Below are 16,347 nucleotides of genomic sequence, written 5' to 3'. Positions count from 1 at the left end.
GGGCAGCACCGGCCCCTGCACTGCACCGGGCCCTGCTTGTGCGAGGGGACTGGCTGACCCTCCCCAGAGTCTTGTGTCTAATGGCCAGGGGTGAAGTGCTGGGGCCTGGGAGTGAACTCCTGCATGGAGTTCTAGGGATGGGTGGTCTCAGGTGTACCCCAAAAGGAGCCTTACCAACCTGCCACAGCCTAACTCCAGGGCTTTTCAGCTGTCACGACCTCTCCAGCAAGGCGTGCCTCTCCTTGCGTGCCTCAGGAGACACAAAGAGCAAGGAGAGCTCTTGTGACCCTGGGAGGCACAGTGGGGATGTGCAGGAGCCCAGTGGCAACCTCCAGGCATGAGACTGCATGAATATCTTCTGTCTCTTTCCTTCCTGCCTCTTGCTGTGATTTTCACTTGTCATTTTCTGTTCAGATTGCCAGAATGCCCAAAATACCCGACAAAACAGATTCCTTTGTCTGTCCAGGGAGATCACCATTACCACAGCTCTCAGCACAGACAGGACAAAGGGGTCTCACACAGTGGGGAGCGTGGCAGGGTCACCAATGTACCTGAAGCTCTGCTGATTTACACCTGTAGAGCACTGGGACCTGCACCAAGCTCAGCTCTGGGCTTGGGAATAGGGTTAGTGGGAAAAACCTACAACCCTGACTGTGCTACACTGCAAGAGGCAGCTGAACAGACTCAAGGGGAATCTCCACCAGGAATTTGCTACTGCCTGCCTGACAAACCTCTGGTCTTGCCCAGGCATTTCTCCTTGGAGGGTTTGTTTGTCCTCTTCCACAAGTAGGGCCAGAGAGGGGAAATGTCAGGATTTTGGTGGGAGGAATGCAGTAGCTGAAGGGCTGAGATGTGCATCACAGCCGCCCTCCCCTCTGGGCGCTCGCCAGGTTTCGGTAGCAGTGAAGTCCCTCTTCAGCTCCTATTGCAAATGAAACCACCACAACAAATGAGGGAGTTTTATAAGCCTGGAAAGAGGCATGAGGTTTTGCAAGCTATGCTTAACCTGGGAAAGGTCACCTGGAAACTGCACTCCTGGCTGTGGGGTGAAGCCATGTGTGTGTGGACACCAGCACCAGCCGCCCCAGGGGAAGGACGTGTTTTGTGGCTTGTCACCAGACACTGCACGGTGAGCACAGCCCACAGACTCGAACTGCTTGGATCAGAGAATAAGTACTGCTGCATCATGCTGCAGAAACCTTTTCCACTCCTTCTCTCTCAGTTATCCTTCTAACGTTGCCTGGTTTTGTTAAGGAGCAGGGGGATGGATCCTATGAACCCCTTAGCACAGCCCAAGGAGTGTGTGGGGAGGACAAGACCCAGCTTTCAGGGCAATGGCAGCTGTGCCAGATATTATGATGTTGAAGAAGGGTGGTGGCAGCCACAGGAGGACAGTTCATGGATGAGGTTTAAATACATACAAGAGCCCTGAGATTCCTAGAGCCCAAAGGGACCCCATTTCCCAGGCCTAGTGCTGCTGAAGTGGAGGAAGGGCCAGAGAGCATTTCCCACACCCAAGTCCTGCAGGTCACTGTGTGCTGGGGTCAGCAGGGAAGGAGGGGAGCCCTGCCCCTGCAGGCAGCTCTGCTCTGGGCTGGCCCCGAATCCCAGGTGGGTCCCAGCAGAGCAATCTGTTCACAGGGCTGACGCAAATATCTCCATTGCTCCCGCTGGCCTTGGGATCACCCATCCAGCGGCAGAGCCTTGGGCCAAGCCACAGCTCTGCCACAACATTATCTTCATTGCTTGCAAAGGGAGAACCAATACATTTCACACCCAGAAAACACAGAGATTCTTTTCTCAATAATCTGAAAAAGCAATTGATATATGTGTGGAGGAAGGGGAGAGGCAGAAGAATGTATTTATGGAGCTTTATTCGTCACTGGTTCCTGCACGGCCAGGCTGGACAGCTCTAACCTGCTCAAACCTGCTCCTTTGTGGCAGAACACATTGTTTGAGTAAAACCTAATACCAGAAACTCAGTGATGCAACAGAGACCTGACCGATGCTGCCTATGCAAAATAATGCAGCAGGAAAAAAGTGAACTTCGGGTTTAGAGTAAAAGAACAGTGCATGAAGAGATGTGGAGCATTGGCACTTTGCACCCCATTAACTGGGGGTGGCACTGCAAAGGAAAACCTGAGCTGGGTGTGTACAGCCCCAGTCCTTGGCGTGGGTTGAAGGTTCAGTGGATGTGGAGGAAAAGTCAAGATCCCATGTAACAGCTCTCAGCTGATGTGGGCACAGCATGAGCTAAGTCTGTGTAGAAGTAGGATCAAAACTATCTCAATTTCACTGTGAAGTTAATAGTATGTAAGAGCTTCCCTTCTGAACCACACCAGTGGGGGAGATGTGGTTGTCCCGACAAATACCATCTATTTCTCACCCTCAGGGTCATGCATGTTAGCTTCAAACTGTGCCAGGAAAAGAAAGTAAGAAGCAGCTAGTACTGATCATGTTGACATTTAAAGTCTCCAGACAGTCCAGCAGTCCCCATAAGCACAACACTGCTGCTGTTTCCCCAGGTGCATCCTCCCTATGCACAGAACAGTTCTTGCACCCTCACCCTGCCTAAATATTTTCACTTTGCTGTTAGAACACACAAGACAGCACTAAGGGATCATAACAATCACCCCTACCAACATGCAATGGGATCCCTGGATTAAACAATAAGGATGAAAATAGGACCCCTACTAAAACTCTCTACTATTTTGGGCTGGTGGTCCCCAGCAGCCTCCCAGCCCTGCTGCTCACACTGCAGCAAGGCTCAAGGGGAAGCCCCGTATCTCCCCTGCTTTTCTATTGCAATCTCCTCATCTCCCCTGAGGCAGGTGCAAAGCTCTCTCTCATTGAAGGAGTTAAAACAAGGAGACACCTTTAAAGTATTATTTTTTTTTCATTTGAGACAACCAATCACCAGAAAGCTATTTCTCAACTTCTTTGTGATGTGTCAGTTCTGAAAGTAGGTGTGGTGGTGGTGCTAAAGTTTCCATTCCTGAATCTTTACAGGAACAACCTCTATTTCATATTGATTCAGCCTTTACTGCATCAGGGCTATTGTATGAACTTCTCCATGGTTAAGCCTAATACAAACTAATTGGTACATACACATCTGAACACAGGCCAAACTCCTGGTTTGAGCTGCTGTAAGAGAATCCTGATTACAAATGGCTCTAAATAATAATCCAGGCTGAAATGCAGCTTCCTTGTTGATTTGGTGCTACTTTAGCAAACCAGAGTCTTTAGCTTCTTTTCTTTCCCTATCGTTTTGTTTCAGAGCCCAAGCCTGCACAGAAAACCAGGCACAGCAGCAGCTGCCTGGGGCAGTTACAGATCTATTGCATCAATTCATGACGAGACACAGAAGAAAAACTCTTTGTGGTTAAAAAACTGATATCCTAATCCATAGGGCTGAAAAGGAGCCTGCAGCAGCTCTGGCACAGTCAGGCAGTGACAGCCTGACTTGGAAGAGGTGCTGCAGTAGCATGAATCTTTCCTGAAGTGGGGAAAAGCAAGCACCAGCTCCCAGTGCAGTATTGATCTCTTCCATCCTGTTCAGCTGAGGGTTTAAAGGCACTGTCAGCAATTCCCTGGAAACAGAGCAGATGACCAAGAGTCCTCTCTCCTTTCAGGGTTGTATGCCACATCCTCTCAGATCTCCCCAAAAGGGTTCAGGAAAACCCTCAGTTTCCACTCTCTAACTGGTCTGTGTCCAGTAACGGGGTGCCAGCCCCACACCAGCCCCTGCTGCCACCCACCAGTTCCTCTGGTGCCCAGCTGGGCTCAGAGGAGCTTTTGCCTCTCCTGAACTGTACTGTGCTTCCACCCCTCGCATGCTGTGGCCGGTCCCATGCAAAGCACAACAAGAAGACACACCTGCCCTGGCTGGGACCAGGACAGAGCTCGTTTTCTCTCTAGTAGCTGCTGTGGTGCTGTGTTTTGGATCTGGAACCAAACAGTGCCGATAAGGCAGGGGTGTTTTAGCTGTTGCTTACACAGCACGAAGGCCAGCTCTTGTTTCCCACGCTGCCCCACCAGTGAGCAGGCTGGGGGTGCACAAGACCATGGGAGGGGACAGAGCACAGACAGCTGATCCCAGCTGATCAAGGGCATATCCCAGAGCGTGTGCCAAAGTGCTCAGCAATAAAAACTGGGGGAAAGAAGGAGTTAGGACATCTGTCTTCCCAAACTGGAGTTATGCATGATGAAATAACTGTTCCAGCTTTCCCGGAAATGGCCAAACACCTGCCTGCCCATGCAATAACAAATTCCTTATTTTGCCTTGCTGGTGCACACAGCTTTTGCTGTATCTACTGAACTATCTTTATCTTGATCCACAGCTTTTCTCTTTCGCCCTTCTGCTTCTCTCCCCCATTGCTCTGGGTGGGGGGGAGGGGGCAGATGAGGGCTGTGTGGGGCTGAGCTGCCCCCCAGGGTTGACTCACCCACACACGCCAAAGGTTGTGCTGATAACACCCTCTCCATCATCTCCCACATGGCTAAGCAAGGACATATTTCCCCAGGAGCTGATTTCCAAGCAAGGACAGGGTATTCCCGGTACAAACCACACTCATAGCCCAGAGAAAATTAATTCAAGGCAGCACGTGGGTCACACCAGTACCTGTGCCAAGCTGCAGGACCAGTCAGCATGGCAGAAGATAAGGCAGCTTGAGAGCTTACTTCTCTGCCCAGGACAACTGTCCATGTTGGGAGGAAGAAGCAAAATATGCCAGCTCATCTGTCATCACACTGCCCAGAAATGGTTTGAGGGGTCTAATGAACACCAGAGGTTTCACTTCTGGACAGGGAACACTTCAGGGCTGAGTTGGCCTCAACTTTTCTTACTAGGAAATGGCTTTGCATAAAGTACTGACGTTAGAAGGTAAAGGTAATGAGAGATTTTAATCAGCCCCAGCACAAAAGGAAGAGAATTCCTGCGTAATACCAGAGACTCTAATTTGGGATCTTTTTGGGATCAGGTCTGTTTGCAGGAAGAGGCTGTGGTACAGGTGAAAGGAAATGGGCTGCAACCAGCAAGCACCAAACATCCAGCCAGTCCTCACAGAATTCCAGCTTGGGACAAGCATCTTTCAAAGCTTCCTTTGCCTCTGTAATGCATGAACATGATCCAGCACCATGGAATAATTCTCATTGCAGGAAAAAATAAGGCAACCCCCCACTTCAAACAAAACAAAAAGTTAGAGAAAGGGAAGGAAGCAGAGACAGGAAACTACAAGGACACTCTTCAGAGAGGCCACTGCTGCAGGATGAAGGGACAGATTTTTATGAATGTGCTGAGGTTCCCTCTGAAACTTATTTTAGGCACCTGAACAAAATTTACCAGCTTTGTGCAAAAGTTTTAACAAGCCCCTGCTGCCAGCAAGGAGCAAGTGCTTGTAGAAAAGTAGCTTCCTCCTCAGAGCTGCTTGGGGGAAGCAGGAGTGGGTTGAAACACAGAAGATATTTCCATCTGACTAGAAACAAATAATGAAAAATGAATAATGAGATGTAGAGCAAGGAAATATCTTTTTCAGATTGGACATTACAGATACAAGTGTGTTACTGTCACCAGAAAGGTGTCAAATCACCTGGATTGGTTTTGATTAAGAAGCTTTGGTCTCTGCCCTGCTCATGGACATGACCCAGGAGCCAAATCCCTTGAGCTGAAATTGGTTCTTACTGCTGCCATTTCTGGGTGACTTGGGCAGTGACACAATTGCTGACATTGCTTTAGTTGCTGTAAATATGGTTTCAGAGAACCTTAGGAGCCCCAGTGAGGTCTGAGATTTGTGGGAGTTCACAGTGGCTCACACCCACCTTTCTTCAATGCTCAGCAGAGCTTTGTGAAAACCTGCATCCTCACCACCTCAGAGCCATGAGGATAACCAGGGTTAGAGAGGAAACAGCCTTACCATGCTCTCTCCTTGCCCCTGCCCAAAATTCCAGTCCTAAACTCTGGCCCAGGAAAGAGCCATGCAGACACTTTTTCATCTACATGGAAAACAATCCAAAAGCCAGTTATTTCTCTCTGCAATGGCCAGATCTGGTGTTTGAGCAAGATGATGACACTAATGTCAGGTCAGCTCCAGGCACACATGACTAAGGACTCAATCAGACCAATTTTTGAATTTTGGGAGAAACAAGCCAATTTGCTATTTTCTTTTTGCTGTTACTGTCTACTGTGTTAGGGGCTAAAGGCCTTAATTGTGAGCCAAGCTGCTCAGGGCCTTGTGTCACACAAGCACTGAGGCTGACTGTGAGCCATGGGACCAGTTTTGATGGCTCACAGTCCATGATCTGCCCCCAGCTGCAGTGTGGTTACACTAATGCAGCTGCTCTGGACAGACCCAATCCCTGGATCTGGGCAGGAACAGGACAGTGATGGGTGCTATAGCATGCAATGATGGGACCCTTGAGAAGCGCTGCTGTGCTTTGCCAGGGATCATCCCCTGAGCTGCTGGCTCATGACCAGGAGCTCCCTGGCATGGAGCTTCTGGTACAGTCAGGGTGGAAATTTTGGCTGTTTCAAACAGCCCAGTCTCCACAGGCCTTGATGGGAGAAGGGGCTTAATTGAAACAGATCTGTTCAAGTCCCAGAGCTGCCACATTTCATTGCCCAGCTGCTCACTTGGATGAGGAAGAAATAGGAAGGAGGCAGTTTCATGGAAAATCATGGTAGGCCACGATCTGCAGAATTAACAAAAAAAGGTCATCTGCTTAACAGGAGCCAGTCCCTTACAATACTGCAAATTTGACCCTGGGGGAAAGCTGCTGGAGGAAGGAGTAAAAATTTCAGGGAGACTGCGCTGCTTGACAAAGAATTCATTTGGTGCTAATGGTTCTGCTTCTTGCAACAACATGAACCACGCTCCCAAAAGGCAGTGCATGAGCAGACACGAACAATAAAGTGATTTGTTCTCAGGAAGGATTCAACCTCTGCCAACAGTCAGCCGGATCCAGGCAAGGGCTCGGACAGTCAGACCGGCACACGGCAGCCCAAATGAGGAACTGTATCACTTGGCACACAGCTGCTATTTCCAGCACTTTCATCCCATCCTCACTCCAGCTCGACTTTTTCACTCTTCAGAGGAGAACTAAATCTGGATCTACAAAGGCCAGAATTTTTCCTTGAGATCAGTAGAGGGAGGTGCCTGTGAGCTCCTAAAACCCCTCTGCAGGTGGTCTCATTTTCAAATGACCTCAGCATTTGTAGCTGTCAATTACAGCCTAATATAAAAGGCACTTTAAACACCTGCAGAATAAACCTTATTGTTTCAGGTATCTGTTACTTTTTATTTGTCCTGTTTATTTGCTTACTCAGAAGAATTAGCTCTCAGCATTATTAAAAGAAAAACCAAATGAATAAACAATTTAAAAGTCTTTTAAGATGAAAGCCAGCAAGGCATTCTGAAAACCATTTTTGAAATTAAATGTCGTGCTAGGTCACTCACATGCAGAGTGAACAAAATAACTATCACTCCCCAAATCTGTTGACTTAAAATTATATCAGAACAATATTTCCCATATTTGAAGAAGAACAAAACAATAAAGTTGTCACCTGGATTTCTTACTGCTTATGTGAAGCATTCTCACTTTCACTGCCATCAATTACTGCCCCAGTTTCTTGGAAACTTGGACCATATGCCAAAAACTGCTGAGAGAACTTGTACTAAAAGGAGGACATGTTCCAGAAAGTTATTAGATGTCCTAGGGTGTGCCACTGAGCCTGTTTGGAGAGCACCAGGTCCTCAAAAAGTGGAAATTTGGATCGTGATGCTGTAACTGAATACAATGTTACTGCAGGGTAGAAAGCAGCCTGGAGTTGGGAGGAAACTTGCTTTGAAATATCAGATCCCAACTCCTGACAAGACGTCAGGCTACAGAATTACTGGTCTGATAACACAGTAGGACAATGTTCTATGTTCTGCACCCAGAAGTTGGTTTCTTTTTCAAGTCCATTAGCAGCAGATTGCCATAGCTTGGCCAGAACAGTCTGGTCTCAGTCTGTTTTGTTTGTCTTGAAACATCTTACTATTTCTCACCTGTCAATAAAACTCTCAAGAGTCTCCCTCCTTTCACAATTTCTATGAATAGGTTGGGAAAGTGCAGCCTAGCCCAGAGAAGTCCACATGGCTCAGTCACAGAGGTATTTTGGTACTGGATTCCCAGAGGATCAGTGGAGGTTTGCAAGGCTGTAATTACACAGATCCTCTCTGCTTGCCATGCCCACACCTCCTCCAGCTCAGGGGCCCAACAGCACAGGAGGTGTCCGGGGTGCCTGGCAGCGCTCACACACTCCTTCCTTAGATTCAAGCAAGGAGCATCCCCAACTCTCCCACATTTCCTCTCCCTGGAAAGTTCCAATATTCAGTCAGACTGCAAGCAAGTGTAAGGATGGTCCAAACTGCCAGGAAGTTCTGTCTCAAAGCTAAATTCAAGCCTCGAGCTAAACAGTAAGTCTGGATATGATTAAACACCTGCAAGGAAGGTAGTGTGTTTGCTTTTCTGCCACCAAGACGTGCATGAACACCACACAGAGCTCTTTATCTCTGCACTGCCATCTCCATCATGATTTATAAAGATTAATGAAACTTTGTTTAAAGGGACAACTCAAAGCCAAACCAAGCAACCACTGGCCCTCCCCATCGCAGCAATATTTTCCCTCCAGATAACTTCCTTGTTACCTTCCCTTACACACTTAAATTGTACAACAAATAACACTTCTGACACCAACCCAGTGTTGCTGGTGGCATCCCACATGCCTGGGCTCTCCTCATGAGAGACCACAAACAATGAGTGGTTCATGCCTGCTTTGCAACACTTCTGAGTAAACAACATTACCTCTGCAGAGGCAGGCCAGGCTGAACTGAAAGGAGCTGTGTTTTCCACTTAGATGGAGATAAAAACTGTTGGGGACAGAATTTGTCAATAATAAACCACAGTGAAATAGAAAGAAATGCACACAAAAAAAATTGCATGACCCCCAAACCAAATATATCAAAAAGAAAAAAAGGGAAAAAAAAACCTTTGGGAGCATTTTTATCTAGACACTGATAGATAATTTTTAGCCACTCATACAGAATGAGCCCTCTATGGAAACTTCAATAGAGCTACACAGTTTCAAATAACACTCTGCATAAACAAAATGACACTGAATATACAGTAGTTACATCCAAAAGGTAGCAGCACTTAGGACTTTGGTCCCGGAAAAGCTTTCCTTGCAGATCCGTGTGTCATTTGCAGTAATTTTATTTGCTTTTGTGAAAGAAATTACATCCACTCTAAGGGCAATCACACCCCTCCCACTGGGGCAGCAATTCCACTGCTCCTGTTACGGATTCCCCAGGAAGGTGATGAATTCAGCAGCTGCCCCTTCCTGGCACACACAAAAGACACCCAACAACTTTTGAGAGTGAGGTGCTGAATTTGCTATGTGTGCGCTACTGACCTCCCTTCAGGGACCTGTCCACCCCAAACAGTGGAGTCCTATGAACAAAGGCAGAACTGACATTTTTAATTAGCTCCAAATCTTCTGACTGCCATCACAGCAGCTTATTTGTGAATAAGACAGAGGAAAGGAGGACATACGACTTCCTCAGCCTCTCAAATTACTGTTCAGCTGCTAACTTACTTCTAAGCACATCCATAGCTTCTCTCAGGTATTTGGAAAATTAAGATTCTCATGCATTAATACAAAAATAGTCTTGGATTTTGAACTCCATACTCACACAGCTAAGAGAACATGGGAAACCATGCACGTGGAGTTCTGCATTGCAGCAGGCTTGCACATTACAAACAGACACACTTCCTTTGTTTGTTCCTTTCAGTCCAACTCAGCAAGATGCATTTTGGTTTTCATGAATCTTGATCTGCTGGAGCAGTTGCCACACCTACCAACCACCTTTGGGTGCCTGGCAATGGGTGGTGAAGTTTTTACCTCAACTCCTAAAATCAGTGAGGTTTTGGGGTTGTTGTTCCCCCTCCCAAAAAAAAAAATTAGTCTGCTCTCAACACTTTTCAAAAGCTGCTCTCCATCTTACAGCACCAGATCTAGCATGAACATAGCATAGATCCAACACAAAACTCAGCACTCTGTAAGATAAATAGAACTCAGCTACAGGAGTAGCACTCCTGTATAACACAGAATAACAATTCTGTGTTATTCATGTATGCAAATGAACTGCTTAGCACATCAGTGTCAACTTGGCCGTTGATGTTATGTGCTGGAAAAAAACAGAATTTCAGAGGAAATTCTGCCTACCCTGGAAAGGCAGGAGGTGAACTTTTATGGCTGTTTTCCATTACTGCCTTTTTGAGAACCAGAGGATATTTTCCCATCAGTTGTGTTTATCAGCTCTGAGAGGAGGCAGATGAATCGAAGCACAAGCCAGAGATTTTCTGTGACTTCTTTGTCTGGCATGGGGATCTGTGTGACAGAGGCTATCAAGTGGCTACAATCACTTCATGTCCTGTGTAGTTTGGGAGCTAAAGCAACACCAGTACTCTGCCTGCTTAGGCAGTGTTAGGTTAGGTGTTAGGTTGGTGTTACTGAGTAGTATTCTATCTTCCACATGAATAGACTGGATTTTAAGCTACAGGAGGTCTTCTACAAAACACCTCCATTCCAATTTAAAGTCCATCCAAAGGGGTTTCCTGAACTTGTGTGTGAGAGCCCTTTCTGCCAACATTTGACACAGCATTGCTGATCTCAGTGGGTCTGAGGCAATGACATCCGTGACCTTGGCTCTTCAGTTACCACCACAGAGCAAGAGGCCCAATTCAACATCTTGTCAGAAGCAAAAAGCTTTCTTCTGGCTCTGTGGAAATGGCTTTACAACTCTTTTCTTTAGGGGAAGGCAGTGTCACTATAGCAGCTGCTTCACCTTTCAGGTTGTGTTTCAATTGTTTGCTTCTCAAGGTGAAACTCCAAAAACAAAGCCTTATCTTCTCCGTTTTCATACTCATTAGGACATTTGTTTCTGAACTCTGACTATGGCAAATACACTGAACTCTGACTATGGCAAATACACTGTCTGCTTTTTGTACATCACTGCCTCAGCAGCAGCCAAGTTCCAATGTAAATGCATTTATGTGTCCTAACAGCTGTCACATGAGGGGGTGTTGCTGAAAAGCCAACCCCCAGTGAAGACTTTGGTGTTTCCTGGTCACTGTTACCATTGAGAGAAAGAATAACAAACAGCATTAGCTTAGTAATCCACTGGCAGAATGAATGATGCTTTTTTATTTAGTGGAAGGATTCCTGATCTCTCTTGTCTAGCCAGCACTTCATATGCACCAAAGACCAACACAAATTCCATAAAGACATAAACAGTCATTGCTCTGAAGTGAAGAACATAAAAAAAAGTAACAAAGACTAAAGAAGATGGAGCAGTTACATGTAAAGAGAAAGTTGCTTCTGATCTGTTCACATTCTCATGGTTTCTTCTATGAATGAAGAAGCAAAAGCTCCTCATTCCAGAGGAAAAAAATAGATTTTTCATTCCACAAATGTTAAACAGTAAAATTATAAAAAAAAAAAAAATGCAAAAAGAAGGAATAGGAGCAATTGCTGCCAAGAAAGACCTCAGAGGTGAGCATGCACTGGGCACTGTAACAGCATTTTTCATCTGCTACAGGTCAACCACAAATTGATAAAATAGGTATTTTCCTCTTCAGGGTCTGGAGGCCATGCAGATCTTGCCCCACACAGGACTGCTCTGGGCAGGAAGGCTCTGCATGTGTGGCAAACACTGCCCCTCTTCACGCAGAACCTTTGAACACAGATACCTCCCAGTCTGGTCAGACAGGCAAAGTTTTACAAAAAGCAATTGGCAGGCTGCTTCAGCAAGAAATAAGTCAAGAATACAGTTGCTTGGTAAGACTCCTGGGCTGAGCCTACATTCTGTTTCCAAAGGCCATTTCCTCTGACACAGAAGGCAAGAGTTTCTCCTCAAGAGTTTCTTCTCAATGTCACTTTGGAGTAAACTATCAGAGAATATCCATCTCCCATGTCAGTCCTGGGCTGCTGCTGAGACCTCAAATTCTAATAACAAGGCCCTTGTCTTAGCCAGCTCTAGAGACCACAGACACATCCCATCAGATAATCCTGAATCCCTGTGCAAGGCCTGCAGTGTCAACAACCTCACTCTCCTCTGTAGGTCACCAGTAAAGCTCATTACAGGAAGCTGGCTCTGTCCTTCGACAATGTGACAGGTGATTCTCGAGGAAAGGAACTGTTCTCACTTCCTGTAGGACTGGCTGCCTGCAGAAAAACATCAAGAAAGAGTCTGTCAGCTGAAAGCAGGATTTATTACAAGACAGAAGCTGCCTGAGGGCAACACTTGTTCAACTTGTACAGGGACACAAACATCACAAAAAACATGCAGAAAGGCACTTTAACTCATGATGCTGCCATTTAAAACTGCAGAATGTATTTCTGGCAACCCCTTTTCGGGGGATATTTAAAGAACTGAAAGGGCATCACCAGGGCCCAGTTGCACTCTGGACAAAAATCATTCCCCATTCCTCTGGTAGAGATTTTTGTACTGCCCTAGCTCCAGTGTGCCTTAGACAGAACTTGGTACACTGCAAACAGCTTCAGCACGTCCATGCAGAGTTGCCTGGAACAGACAGAGAATAAGGATCAGAGTGGATTAAACCACACAACCATGTCCACATGGAATACAGTTGAAAAGGTCTAAATCTGGAGGTGCCTATGCTCCCTGTGGAACCCTGTGTTCTAGCCATGCTGCCAGTGTCATCCCTGTGCCAGCCTGGAAATGGAAATCACAGAGGATTCCAGCATGGCTGGTTTTATTTGGAGGAGCTTGCTTTTGCTCTAGAGTTCAGCTAACAGCAGGGGCTGCATGTTGGGCAGGAATCTGGCCCCAGGCCTGTAGCTGCACTAAGTACCTGGGCTTCCTCTGCATTCCTCAGGCATTCCACACACTCGTGCTCCAAGAGGAGTGGTCCAGCTAGTTCAGGTAGGTTTACATAAATCAACTTGTTTCCAGAAAATACACCTGCAATAAATACTAAAATCAAGCTAAAAATGTGCCTCTAAAATTAGAGAATGCATCAAGTAAAACTGGAAATCATCTTTTTCTCATTGTGTCCATCAGCTATACAAACTTGCCTTTCTCCAGAAATACCAAAACTGGAACAGAGTCTCTTGATATGTAAAACCCTACATATCTATGCAGCAGGCAAATGGGAGGCAGCAACTGCTGGAATCTACTGATTGCTGGTTATCTGTGCATCTGATACCATTTTTGACCTGCAGATGAGTCAGCTACGAAGTTAAAGGAGCAGTAAGGACAGAGCTTTACTAGGGAAACATTAGGGGCTCACCTGCTTCAGACCCCTTCCCTGCATCTTTAAGTAACAACTGAGAATTACTTTTGAGAACCCTAAGTTCCAGTGCAGGTGCTTAAAACCCTTTTTAGTCCTTTAAAGACCTGGTCCTTACAACCTTCATGTAACTCTTCCCACCTATAAACACCTGTGTAAAAGCCCCTGCAGGATGGACAAGAACTAATAGATGCTCTGTGACAGCAGATGGCAAGGCTGGATACATGTACAGAGAGTGAGTGGAAGATTAGTTGTTTGCAAAATAATTTGCTAGTTTTAGCAGGGAGAGTTTAACATTCATTTGCTGACACTTTCTCGTGGCACATGTGGACAGATAGAAAATGAAAATCTGGAATTTCAAGTGAAAAACTGGAAGAAAAGGTAAAATGGACACACAGCAAGTTGGGATGTCTGTTATACATTCAGCATACATTCCCAGCCGAGAGAAGAGGTATAGTGTAAAACAAATAAAACAATAAAATTTAGGAGAGCTCAAGTATCTGGACTTGACAGATCACATATACTCAATCCACAGAGAAACACAAGTGATCTACTTTAAAGCAATTTTAAAATAAAATACATTTAACACTGTGCCACTGGAAAAGGATCTTGCTCCAGAGCCTCTTGAAAGCAACACTGGTATGTCACATCTTTCCTAGGATGCTCTCCCCAGGAGTGTAGAGCTCCCCTGGAGAAACTAGAACATGCAGAAGATTTTTTTGTGTACACACACAAACACACATACACACACACACACACACTCTGTGCTTTTCCCCTCTTCACTAGGGCTTCTTTTCAATGGGCCAGTGCTTTTGGAAATGAACCGAAACAGGAACCAGGGGCAGACTCTTGGGTGTTAACACCACATCCAGTCAGGGCAGAACAGTGCTGCTGTCGCAGGAAACAAGAGAGCACTGATGTCAGAGGTAAAACTCAGGCCACATCCAGCCAAGGTAAAGCTGAAAGAGCTGTGTTACCTCAGCACAGGAGTGTTGAAGCAAGAAGCCTCCAGGTCAAAACCTCCTTTCACCACCAAGAACATTCCCTTCTAATGCCTCACCTGTACTCCCTGAACGAAATCACACCACTTCTCTGCACACACAACTGTGTGGAACAATGAATGAGCAACACAGAATTCAGAATGCTCTTTCCAGCTCTGTTACTGATTTACTGGGTTATTTAAATTCTTTTCATTTCATTTTCCCTATCTGTAATGAGTAGCTAATGATACACATTTCGAGTTTCTTGGGAAGGTATTGACTTACTATGCTTTTGTCAAATGTTTCAAGGTAACAGTTACAGCTAAAGAATAGAGCTGATGTTACATTGTGATCAAATAATAATCACTAAACATGTTATGATGCATTTGCTCCTGCCGTTTTCACTGATGATTGACACAGAGCTGTTTTGAATCCAGCTTTTCCTATCCACATGCCTGGGAAAAATTCATTACTGAAGAATGCACCTTTCTTCCCCCTCCACCCCAAAAAACTCCACAGCTGACATGCCACATGTGGAGCATCCAAGATCAGTTTTTCCTTTGTATTAAGCTTGTGTTGCCTGGCTCAAAGCAAGTGTCCATCATTTTCCTCCATCCTCAAGTCAAAGCCACCCTCTCTTCTGAACCCCCCCTGACATGAAGCACTTTTAATAAACTTTTGCAGGCCACAGCACGGCCACGTGGTTCTTGAGTACCAGTCTCCAGCAGAAAGGAGACTGCATAAGCAGCACACTGTGCCTGGCTCTCTGCTTACCAAGCTGCCCTGAGCCATCTCCTGAGCTGCCTGACATCTGCTCTACATTCAGCTGCACTGTAGACACACCCAGGGATCCAACTTCAAGTTACACAGTGGGATGAACAAGTGTCTAAAGAAAAGGAAAAACTCTGATGACATCTAGAGAAGTTCTAATCTGAGACTAATAAGCTTCCCCAAAAACTTCTAAGAATTTGGGCCACTTTTCTCCACCCAAGACAGGAAAAAGCATGTCTTTTAACTGCTCACATGACAGTCTGGAAATAGGAGCAGTGTTCAGCAGGACATAATTACATGGTTGTACATCCTGCAGATGACAAATACAATGTCATACACTCCTGGCACATTTGTAGCCTACGACTTCATTCCTGAAGAGTTTCTACAACGCTCCCTCCTTTCCCACCCCAAGGAATGACAAACAGAACCATGACATTTTCCACTTACTCTGTCTACTCCTTGTGGATGATGCTGATGATCTTGGATGGCTTGTTTGTTGGGGTCCAGACTGGGAGAACTGGGGGGCAATGGCTGGGACCTTTCCCTTTCTAGGGCTGGTGCTCTGCCCGTCAGGAGTGCGAGGGATCTTGGGTTTGCTGGTGAAGGCTAAAGCAAACTCCCTGGAGGAGGAGAGGGAAAGGGTTAGCAATGCAAGGAGAAATATGTATGCATACTAAGTCTGCAACCAAGTGAAACCTGCAGTATGTGCTGTGACAGCCCAGCAGGTGCTCAGACCTCAGGGAGACTGCAAATGGGAAGGAACATGTCACCTCAGGTACTGCCTGGGACATATGCTCACTGCACAGCCTCTGACCTGGCTCTATCGACCTGTCCATCCCACTCAAACCCCACTCTTCCCACAACAGGAGTGAACAGGTTCAGTTAAATTCCCTGCAAACCAGGAACCAATCTTTAGTTTGTTTTCTGTTGTGTTTATCACATCCAGTGACTCATTCTGGGGTGCAAAAAATACACAGATTTGCTACGGCACAGGAACACATCTTTTTAGGGCACAGACACCACAATTTCTTCCAGGTATAGGTCAGTCTTGGCAGACATAGGCAGCTTCCCTGGCTCCTGTCTGAGATAAGATTTGTAGAACTCCCTGAAGGCTTTGTCAAAAGCGCAAAGAGCTGTGATGGTATCTATAAAAGAAATTCCCTAAACATAGAGGTTCCTTATTCACACTGAGAATAAGGTAAACCAGGTGCTGCTATTTCACAGTCTGCACGTGCTGCAAAAATAC

At 46.0% G+C, this 16,347-nt stretch overlaps 1 protein-coding gene across 7 annotated transcripts in view; it reads right to left on the bottom strand.

Annotated features, from left to right (window-relative positions):
• Window positions 1-10,790: 10,790 nt before the first annotated feature.
• The window catches only part of ARMC9 (armadillo repeat containing 9), a 63,589-nt gene continuing 58,032 nt past the window's right edge, over window positions 10,791-16,347 (bottom strand). For 4 of the 7 annotated variants that reach the window (XR_004498767.1, XR_002002073.2, XR_004498768.1 and 1 more), the window contains 3 exons: window positions 15,549-15,721; window positions 15,105-15,216; window positions 10,791-12,262 (listed from right to left, as the gene is read on the bottom strand). Coding sequence is in view for 3 of the 7 variants with exons in the window: in XM_033516823.1 (XP_033372714.1) it covers window positions 12,598-12,620; window positions 15,549-15,721 (196 nt within the window). In the remaining 4 variants the exon portion in view is untranslated. Of the gene's footprint in view, window positions 12,621-15,104; window positions 15,217-15,548; window positions 15,722-16,347 lie in introns of all 7 variants that reach the window. The other 3 variants (XM_019007779.2, XM_019007780.2, XM_033516823.1) reach the window with 2 other exon arrangements.

The sequence above is a fragment of the Parus major genome, chromosome 9, assembly GCF_001522545.3.
Source record: "Parus major isolate Abel chromosome 9, Parus_major1.1, whole genome shotgun sequence".
NCBI classification, from domain to species: Eukaryota; Metazoa; Chordata; class Aves; order Passeriformes; family Paridae; genus Parus; species Parus major.
The sequence above is the reverse complement of the archived record's forward strand: the minus strand, read 5'-3'. Positions and strand labels throughout refer to the sequence as shown.